General features: G+C 38.9%; 1 protein-coding gene across 1 annotated transcript; it reads right to left on the reverse strand.

Annotated features, from left to right (window-relative positions):
* Positions 1–7,505: 7,505 nt before the first annotated feature.
* LOC141784109 (DNA damage-inducible transcript 4-like protein) lies at positions 7,506–9,503 on the reverse strand. Its single transcript, XM_074661830.1, has 3 exons — positions 9,365–9,503; positions 8,994–9,141; positions 7,506–8,440 (listed from the first exon to the last, which is right to left on the reverse strand). Exons 2-3 carry the CDS (start codon positions 9,082–9,084, stop codon positions 7,950–7,952), a joined length of 582 nt encoding a protein of 193 aa, XP_074517931.1. The 5' UTR covers positions 9,085–9,141; positions 9,365–9,503; the 3' UTR covers positions 7,506–7,949.
* Between the last annotated feature and the right edge of the window lie 1,699 nt (positions 9,504–11,202).

Genomic DNA, 11,202 nt, shown 5'->3' on the forward strand with positions numbered 1-11,202 from the left:
AAAGCCAAAAGAGTTCGTGAAAACTGCAAACCAAAGATATCCCTGCCTGTCAGCGTCAGCTCGTGCTTGTGTTGTCCCTAGCAACCGAGACAGCAGCAAGTTAACAGAGTGACAATTGAATTTCCGGGACACCTTCAAAATAAAAGCACACAAATAACACCTCAAAGTTGTTTCTTCTTTTCGCCACTGGATGGCAGTAGAATCAAGAAATTGTGAGGTTAGGTGCTCAAGCCCCTTCTTAACAGTATTTCAACAATTAAAAAATAACAAACACTCTCTAGACTCTGTCTAGTACACTGTAACCATATAATAATCTTGCATTCAAAACTAAATTTACAAGAAATTCACACAATGTACAAGACCCCCTTTAAAAAGTGCTGCTTTATTTATTAGTTTAATTTTCATAGGAGATTTCATACAGAAAATGGTGGAAACAGCTAATTTTTCATAAAGCATAAACACTACAAGGATGGAAAGGGTTCACTATACCAATATCAAAAGAGAATTGGACTCATTTTTAATTAACTGGAGATTTAGGATATATTATTTTCTTACTGTCAGACCATAATTCTGCAAGTTTCATGCTAGAGCAGAAATCATCTTGCAACACTCAAATCTTGATGGTTTTTGCAAAATATATTTGACACAAACACTCTCTGCATGTTCCCAATTATAAAGGAAGATCAGCTGGACTGTTTGGAGGTGTAAAGCTCAGATGGTGTATAAACAAGAATATATGCAAATTTCAGCCAATAATAGCTCAAAACAATCCAAATACTCAGCACTGGTTTGGCACAGGTTTCAATCAGTTCCATGGGAGTACTTTTATTATTTAGGCAGGGTCATGACGCTGATTTCACCAAGGCAACAACCCACTTCCAGCAGCTCCCCATAAAAGGTCAAAAGAGAGACAACGCCCACTTGTCAGATGCCAGAGAAATCCATGTCTGAATCTGAAGCCAGCACCATGGAGGAGTTGTCAGCTCCAAACCTTCCACGGGCAGAGTTCTAAATGAAGGTCACGCTCTAGCCAGATAAACACTGTAGTGAAACTCATATATCACTCCACCCGTGCTGCTTTGAATAGCATAGCAACAACTTAAAATATCCTGATTTCTTATAGAATTACTCTGCTGTTGATGTTGCTCATGTTGAGGCTATTTGAAGTTTTTGTAGGGCAGTTTAAATAGCTTATCTAAGATTTTTTAAGGTTTCCTTGCCTTGCTACCCAGTGACTCCAGCAAAGTGTTGCTTATATACAAAAAGAGTAACCTGAGTAGTCTTTGACATCATAGGTAATTGCAGAACTGGAAGTTATAAAACACTTGAGCTGTTAAAATGGCAAAAATAAAATTAGATACTGAATGCTTGGGGAGGAACTGCTTGTCCTTAACACTGTGTCACACTCAGGATCTGAAAGTATCTATGACCACACACAGCAATCAGTTTAAATCATGTGCTAGCAAACATTTTAATGCTGTATTTAGAAAGGCAACAGGCGACCGGCTGGCTGGTTTCAAATATACAGGTGATGAACACATTATAAAGCATCATTTCACATTACTCATTATTTGAAAACGGTGTTATATGGAAGCCCATTTTGGTCATAGTCCACACATTTTATTTTATTCTTTCTTAGGACATCAAAACTGCTTTTATCCATCATGACACTTTTAAAAATTTCTCTGAACTTATTTCTGAGGTTTGTACCTCTGGGGATACATGTTATGAAGATATTATTTCAACGGCTGTTTCACAGAAACTGGACTGTAGACAGGTCACAAAAATAAAGACAGACAAAAAATAAAGAAAAAGTAGTGATTGAACAAAGGACAAAGTTCTTCATGGGTTTTGAAGAAGTGACAATGGCCAAGGGTAAAAAAAAAAATCCATAAATACATAAATAAAAAATAAAAATTTCAATTGCAAATGGTAGAGCCATAAACTCCAGTTCCTCAAGTGTCTACTTAGGGCTGGCCCCAGTTACCCAGAAAGTCTCATCTGTACTTATGTTAATTTGTTAAATTTGTAGGGACAAATGTCTTTTTTCACATACACTGTACAGAGGATTAACGTTTTAATACAACTCACCCATTTTACAAATATTTAGTGGGTATGTTGTAGCTATTAGCTAAAAGGCTGAGGGCCTGCCTGAACTAATTTCCAGCCTCTTGCTTGATCAACTAAAAGATAGATTGAGCCAGTAATCTAACCCCACTGACCACCTTTTTTTTGGTGTCACTGAGACTATTATACATCCATGCCTTACACAGAGTATGACGTGAACCCAGGGAACACAGTGTGGTGAAACTAAAAACTTACCTTGATTTATTGTGTGAAGAAACTGTCTGGGGTGCCAAACAACATGAAGTGACACCTCTTTTTCTTCATCACATCAAAGCCATTCATTAAAGGAAATAACTGATTTTCCGCTAAATAAAAATCATAATAAAAACTTCTATTGGAAGTGCACATATTTGAAAGATTCCTTGAGCAACACCTGAAGCTGCAGATGGTGCCCTCTGGTGGTTCTGGGGAGCTCTGATCACCCAAGGTCTGGTCAAAATGTTGATAAAATTACTGAAATGGACTTGTTTAAACATGGAATTGAACCAAAGTCATTGTATTGATGCATGTCTACTAAGATAGTTCCTAAAATGAAAGAGATAACATTCCAAGCTCTATTTATTTGAGTAGATTTTGATTGTAATGTCATTGAAGCATTTTTTGTTTTTGTTTTGGGCTACTTTAGGGAGCAGAGCTACTAATATGTGTTAGCAGGTGGCATAACATGACAGAGTGTGTTAACATCTGTTATCAAATGAAATAATGGTGTGGTTTGACTAGAGATGTGTCATGCACTATTCTTGTGTGATAAGCATAAAACAAATCAAATCATGAGTCTGTATGCCAGCAAGCCCTACCAGTACTGTCACTTTGAGCAAAATGCTAATTTTAGCATGTAGCGTCCCCATGACAATGCTAATGTGCTTATATAACATCTTAAGGACATTTCCGCCGTTCACCTTCCCTGTGTTGCATGTAGATATCCTAAAAGAAAAATAGGCACAGAAACTACTTTTTTTTTTTTTTTTTTTTTTTATTTTACCACTATCATTTTTATTTTTATTCTGTTCCTGTGTTGGATCAAACACAACACTTTGTTCTTATGTAAGAGAACCCTTGGTGTTAAAGTGTTTAAAGTGATACTTGGCAGTGGAAAGAACATTTAAAATTCCAATCACCAACATTGGATGCTGCCAGCTCCAAAAGCAGTGAGAGACAAGTGTTTGAATGATTTGAATTTCAATACCCAAGAAATCATGTGATATAGTCTCAGTGGAGTGCTAAAAGTAAGCACATGTTTACCAAACAGACACTTTAAGCAGTCTGTGTTTCTGGACTAAAACCTTTTCTTCTGTTGGGGTTTCAGTGTTTTGTTGTGATTGGTCACAGAAGCTATAGTCTCCATTCCCAACAAAATATTACATTTTAAAAACAAGGTTGGTTCCTGATAATTGTAGCACACACTTCTTGATTAGATAATAACAGGGTTTCTCTACCAGGTTCAGTTATCTAAATATCATATGTCTCCTGTTTTGATCTCTTGTATGAACTGTTTCCTTTGCATTCCTTCACAAATAAAGCCATGGCCAATCAGTAATCACACCTTGTTTACAACTTGTTTACAACTTAGTTAAAGCTAAATCTAAAAAATAAAAGAGTCAGCAAGGATCTCTTAAAAGAGAGCTTCTCATACTTATCCACCCAAAATACAAAAGTCAGATATTCTTGCCAGGTTATGGCAATAACATACCAAATGTGTTGTTTGCCTAAATTGCATTCAAGGAATCAGAAGACCAAGAAACTTGTGGATCATCAAGTGGCCACGGTGTGACATGCTTGCTGTCCTGATCCATGTTCATCAGGTATCCACCTTCCCAGAAAGAGAAGGTGCTGTGGATCAGAAGAAAACATGGATGAAACCCAGCTCCAAGTGAGGAACAAACGGCCTACACAGGGAATCTGACACCCTGCTGAAATGCAGATGTGGCTCAAAGCCACTTCACGTCTGTCAGCTGTCAATAATCCCATACGCACTGTGTGTGGTGTGCATGTACATCAGTCTGCATGCTGTGATCGACTCTGCAGCTGTGGTATGGAAAGACCCAATTCAAAATATGGCACTGTCATTGACACTGACACTGTGTGTCATGTCGACCCCAAGAATCTCAAGTACCATGAGTAGCCACAGCAAGTGAGCTGCCAAGTCAGTGGAGTGCGGCTCAGGGGCTTCCAGTACTTTTCCATGGGTTAGAATTATGATGCTGGAGAGTCTCATGACAGAAACATTTGATTCCTCTGCCTTTCTTTTCAGCTTATGCAGCTTAAACCAAGGAGGTAAATACTGCATTTTGAAATTGTTTGTTTGTAAAGATCCATACAAATACAAATACAAATACAAAGAAATTAGGACTGTCAAATTCAGCTGCTGTCAGGAGGTTAAGTGTAGGTGTCAGCGGAACTTCAGTATTCTATATCCACTAGATGCAGTTACTGTACCTCCAAAACCAGGTTTAACACCGAAGCACTGTTTTGAAAGAGCAGGAAAATGAGTATGACACCCTCTTATTTCCCTTTTTTATGAAGGTACATGAAGCTATTTTTGTCTGCTTTAGTCTTTACTCTTATCCAGCATGAGCTAGGCTAAATTAGACCAAGCTAGGCTAGCTAGCCTCCCTTTGTGGCCAAGTTGTTTGAAAACAAACCTTAAAGTGCCCTCCTTGGAGCCAAAAAGTGTGCTAAAATGCCCTCTTGGGTGCCAAAATGTGCTCAACACTGGAGAACTGTTTTGAAAGAGCAGGAAAAGGAGAATGACACCCTCTTATTACCCTTTTTTATGAGGGTACATAAAGCTATTTTTGTCTGCTTTAGTCTTTACTCTTATCCAGCTTGAGCTAGGCTAAATTAGACCAAGCTAGGCTAGCTAGCCTGCTTTCGTGGCCCAGTTGTTAGAAAACAAACATTGAAGTGCCCTCCTTGGAGCCAAAAAGTGTGCTAAAATGCCCCCTTGGAACCCAAAAAAGGCACTAAATTGTCCTCTTGGGCGCCAAAATGTGGCCAAAAGCATGCTAGAATGCCCTCCTAGTTGGCAACTAGAAAGTAGGGCTGAACAGTTCATAGATTTTAAACTGACATCGCAATGAAATAGAATGCAATTTTCAAATTGCAAAGGCTGCATTTAGAAAAAAAAAATTAATGTACACAGACCTGGAGGGAATAAAGTAACTTGTACTTGTTCTCCCTTAAAACCAGCAAAAGTCAAAATGCCGGGGGGGGGGGGGGGGGGGGGGGGGGGGGGTTTCCTGGCAAAAAAAAAACCGTGTGGGCTACAAAGATCCATCTAGTAGATCGTAGAGCCTTACCCCTTGGTCACTTTTTTTCTGTATGGTTTGTTACTTTTACAGACAACTGGAGGTCAGTCAAATTTCACAGTGTTCCCTTTTTTTCAATTAAGAAATGCAAAAAAAGACTTGTTTAAATGCTAACAGTAGCTTTTGTTTGTTAGTCATACTATAAAATGACTTAGAACTTGTGTTAAGTGAACAATGCAGAAGATTCCCCCCAAAATAAATAAATAAATAAATAAATAAATAAATAAATAAATAAATAAATAAATAAATAAATAATAACAACAATAATAATAATAATAATAATAATAATAATAATAATAATAATATGCTAAATCGCAATCACAATATTGGTCTAAAAATATCACAATTAGATTATTTTCCAAAATCGTTCAGCCCTCCTAGAAAGGCATTCTGCTCCTTTGGGTAGAAAAAAAACCCCACACTGAACTGCCTCCTTTTCTGGTTAAAACATGATAAAGTGCCCTCTTGGGAAGGAAAAATGTGTGTTCATGTGCCGTCCTGGTTGGCAAAATATAACTACCCACTTCAGTGTTTTCTTTCTTTTCACCCCTGCCCTTCAAAAAGTCTGTGCATGCCACTGATCAAAAGTAATATCAAGCTAAGAGGGAAAGTTCCTTTTGCACCTGTCACAATCACTTGATGGTAAGCTGAACTAAACATGGCAAACATGTTTTCTAAATCTGTGCATGATTTAAAACCTAAAAGCACAGTCTGCTCATCTCTTGGCATAAAATGAATTAAATCATGTTTTAAACAAATTTTAAACACATTTTAAATCATATTTAGGACAGCATATTTTCTGGCTATTCTAATCAATGAATCTCTGTTGGCAGATATCCAAAGCATTCTGTTTCTGGACTTAATGATGCAACTTTGTATGCTGACCTACATTGGCCCAGCAAGAGTAAGGACCCAGGCGTGTGACACTGAGTAAATGATCACTGGTGCTTTGTCCACTCACAATGACCGTGATGCATCTTTCACGAGATCATGTGCTGTTGTCATTAACCTACTGTAAGCCAGGCAGTCCCTCTTTGTTTGGGCCTTAATGACGTGGCAGCATGATTGGTCAAACTCTTATGTAATTCTCATGTTGTACATAGTCAGGTCAACAACTCGCCTAATTAAGCCTCATACTTTGCGCTTGAAAAAATGAGAGGCAGAGCTGGAGTAAAAGAGGTCAGCGGAGCAAACAGTGCTACTACATTTGTCTCACACAAGTGTGACAGTTTGAAGTTCATATGATTCTCATTTGTGTATTTCAAATTTCACACAGTCCCTGAAAATCACTATGGAGAGGCCTCTATCAAAGAGGGTGAGAAATGCCTCACACTCCCTGCAGGTTCACTCAGCAGGCAGCTGCTGTGCCGTTATAAACAGCAACAGAAGAGAAAGTATTGACCTTGTTTGTGGTATGCAGTGGAGGGGGTGAAAATTAAAAATATGAAATAGAGTCAGGACGCACAATAACGCAATTTGAAAAGGTTTCACAGAAAGAAGCCACACAGTTTTTTTGTTGCTCTGACAAGAATGTCCTGTGACCAAGTAGGAAGAGTGAAAATTAAGACTTCAAACATTGTTTGAGGTTTAAACTTTTAATTGTCTAACCAACAAGATTTTTAGTTCCAACAACAGGAAGCTCAAAGGCATATCAAAAGCTTTGAGTAATCCAAAAATAGAAAAAAAAAAAAAACACATATTACCAAGTGGGCCTCCGGAAGTTTCTTCTCATACCAATAAACAAATAACATTGAAAACAGTTAACTTTTAAATTTGGATGAACCATCCTTTAAATATCCAAAAAGGCTTAGGGGGGCTTAAGAATTATTACATATTTAAAACATTCACACATACAGACACATCTTTCTGTGATCCAAGTGAAAAAACTGACATTTCTGTGACATTTAAGGCATCCACAAGTCATGACGTGAGAAGTCCACACCATGACAGCAGCATCATCACAACAACACATTCACTTCTAAAAAAATCTGCAGCCCTGAAAACATTGCACAACTCGCTACATATGGCCCCATAGACTAGATTGCGGTGTCCTATTCAAGCCTAGGTGTGTTTACTGTGGCCGAACACATTCAGTGAATCTGGAAACACGCAGCTGCATCAACAAAGTGGCGAGTGTCTTTAACAAAGTGTACCCACAATATGTCCCTCTCCATCACGGTTTTACATTCATCTGCCTCACGAACAGTTTGAAATAGTGTTTGAGCACAATTTGCTCCAGTTAGAAAAACACTCAGAATATTACAATTTCGCTGATAAAAAATGCACTTTACAAACGCTGAAGGCAAACCCAAAACTACCAGGCTCATAAATGCAAAAGCTTTTAACCTTTAACATCCCACATCCCAAAATGAACTGGCTACAAAGAGCTGAACTTACCAACTATTGTACAAAAACACTGTAGAAAGTATGACACCACTGGAGTGCCTTTAACATTTGGGCAGAAGTGCATATACCCATGAGGAAACAAATACCCTTCTTAATCCCTCCCATAGTTCAGCACCCCTCTACCACGGTGCCAGCCGCAGAGGAGTACAGTTTCTTCTTAACAAGCCGGAAACCTGGACTTAGTTTAAGTACATGCCTAAAAGTTGGGGCAAAGCATGTCCCCAGAAAGAGGAAGTCTCGTAGGCTGGGCCAGGCAGTGCTATCTTGCTTGAACACAAGTGTCAGCTCAAATGTGGGCACCACTGTGGCATCATAAACAATGCGCTCCAGCCGCTTGCAGCCCTTCTCCAGCTCTAGGTGGATGTAAAGGACACAGCCGCGCAGGCCGCAGGGCTCGCAGGATGCCAGCCGCAGGACTTCACGAGCTATCCTCCTTGTGAGCTTCTCTGGTACCAGAACAGAGGAGCAGTGCAATGTTGTCTTCTTGGCCCGTGAGAGGCAGTTTTCAAACATCTTGGCCAGCTGTTGACAGGTTCGGTCCTCTGTGACATCTGCATTCCTCTGGGGTTCAGCCAAGCAGTGATCCCAGAAGTCCAGTTCTAGGAAAACAACTTAAGTTGATTATTTTGAGACCAATGGCAGCTTTCTTGTCTCACACAAACTAAATTCACAACCTTAGATAAATATATGCAAAATTTTAAGACTTCTATGTATTTGTGATTACTTATTGATCATAAGTAAAGCGTTGATGGAGTGGGGTTTTTTGCATTCGCATCCCTTTGTGTGGCAATGTTTCAATAAGGCTAAGATCTGACACAGGCCATAGATGTAGACCAGCAAAACTGCGCAAGCATTTGAGATCAGGATAAAACATTATAAGGAACACACACTTATTTAGCGTAAAAAGGAAAAAAACAAAGCTAGAGCTTGGCTCTAACACTTGTTGGTGTCCTGCTGTTTTGCAGACAGGCTAGAGAGGGATGACTTCATCCTCTGTTGACTTCTCTCCCCTCCTCCCTCTCTTCCCCTCCCTCTACTGCTGCAGCTATGCACCAACACCGGGGATAAACAAGCACACAATTGGAAATAACCAGCAGCTCGCAGGTTATCCATACAGACAGACAAAGATGCAGAAATATCCAGTTCAGTTACCTTTCTCTATGCACGCCTGCTCATATCTTCTGTCAGCCAAGTCTGAGATGCATTCGCTGCTTTTGGTCTTTAAAGTGCTTGTAGCAACCATGGTGGCAGTCTCGATTCCTTTAGAAGTGAATTGTGTTTATCCTGTGTTTCAGCAAAGCTGCATGAAGAAAATAGGACAAAGCGAGGTCAGAGCACCGGGTGAGGCGTGCTGTTTAAGCTAAACGAGAGGCAGGTGTCTCATTAAGGAAACGCCGGCAACGTTAGATGAAGCTGTACACAATTTAAACAGGCACAGTTCCCTTAAAACTAAACAGAAGTCTTATACCTTAGCTGTTCATTCTTAGCTTACACTAATCTTCATTGTTTGTGAAATAACTTACCTTTTATATTGAAGTAAATAAATTCACACGCGCATATCGTTTATTCTCACACACCGACAAACACACAGACATACAGACACAGTGCAGCGACGAGCAAAAGTTCTGTGGATCATTTATACATTCCTCCTTATCAGCTGACTCAAAGGTTCGACCAATCAGAGCAGACCTCGCGACGCAAAGCGAAGTCCGTCTCTGATTGGTTCGGGAATCGAGTTCGAATCAAATAATCGACCAATAATTGTGGAGATGGATTATGTTGCTATGTCGAGGAGGCTCATTGCTAGCTCGTAGCTTTCACTAGTGAAGTACAGCTAGGCACTGTTTTTAGGAAAAGGAGAAAGTTCAGGGATTTATCTTCAGCAGCCCTGCTTTTTATTTGCCCACAGAGAGAACAGTCATGTATCTGTTTGACAGGATGAGCGCTATGTTGCACATTTATGATGTTGACACACATTAAGTCGACAAAAAACTTAATTAAAAATGTCAAACAGAAAGGTCAGTTCAGGTTCAAGCTGTTCCTGTACTGAAAATATCTGAGTAAGTGGATATTTATTTATGATTAAATTCATTTTGAGTCACTGTTCAGTGCAAGTATTCAAAGTAGTCTCTTTACACAAGTTTAATTTATTAAAAGGAAAGTCATATTTAAATCTCTCCAGACTTTTTTTCAGCGCTCAGGCCACAAAAGTTCTTTATCTTGGGTCTCTGTACCTATTGTACGATTCAGGTCAATCATATGAAATATTGAGATAATAAAAGTAAGCTTAGTATTTTTTGACACAAATATATATGTATACATATCCTTTTAGAAAATATATAGAAGTTGACACTGTACCTTCCTCTCTAATTGGACAATTTTTTTTTTTTTTACAATTTTATACTTATTGCAATCTGATGAGGGCAGCTCTACCATGTGATTTGGCTCATAGTCATAAATTTAGGGCTGCAGCTATCAAATATTTTAGTATTCGAGTATTCTACTGAAAATCCCATCGATTAATTGAGTAATCGGATAAAACACATTTTTGTTTAGTTAAAGAGCAGTTATTTTTCAAATGAAACTTTTTCTCTTTAAGAAATAAAATTTTCTGATACAGCATGTCAATAAGAGCACTTGCTTTGGTAGCTCCAAAATTTGTAAACACACTTTGACACATTTTTTGTGCTTTGTACATCTCATCAAATGTTGCGGACCCAAATGGCACCGTTTCGTAGAATGACCCATTAGTTTCCAAACTCCAGAAAAGAAGCTAGATTTGTTGCTAGTTGCTATTTTGTATAAGAGGTAGCTTGAGGGGTCTGAAAACTCTCTTAATATGGCCTCAGCTCTATTTGAAATACCACTCTTTGATCTTTTTAAAAAAATTAAACGATTCCTCGAGGCGGAGAAAATTACTCGAGTAATTTTTGCAATCGAGTACCTCGAATCATTCGAGGAATCGTTTCAGCTCTAAATTCCATGTTTATTGCTGCTCACTCCAAGAGTTTTTGAGGGACTTCATGATTTCCAGTGCTATGCTAACCAAAAACCACACAACTCAAGAAGCTTCAAACTAGCCATTGTAGCGTAACGTTGGTTTAACCTCTTCAAGACCTGCAATGGAAAGCAAGCAACACGTTTTCTCAGAGTGATCGAAACAGACACCTTTGGCCTACAATTCCAGACCAGAGGAACTTTTGAAACGGGGCATATTTATTGAGCCAAAGTGTCTCATCTTACTGTATTTTTGTGTGTGTATGAGTGTGTGTGTACTTTTGGCAGGTATAACACTGAGCACAGCTGTTCAGCTGCTCAGCAGTTTATCACTCATCATACACTGTCTCAACAGGATTCTACT

Source organism: Halichoeres trimaculatus, unplaced genomic scaffold (assembly GCF_033239565.1).
Source record: "Halichoeres trimaculatus isolate MK-OKI-2021-1 unplaced genomic scaffold, fHalTri1.1 fHalTri1_scaffold_22, whole genome shotgun sequence".
NCBI classification, from domain to species: domain Eukaryota; kingdom Metazoa; phylum Chordata; class Actinopteri; order Labriformes; family Labridae; genus Halichoeres; species Halichoeres trimaculatus.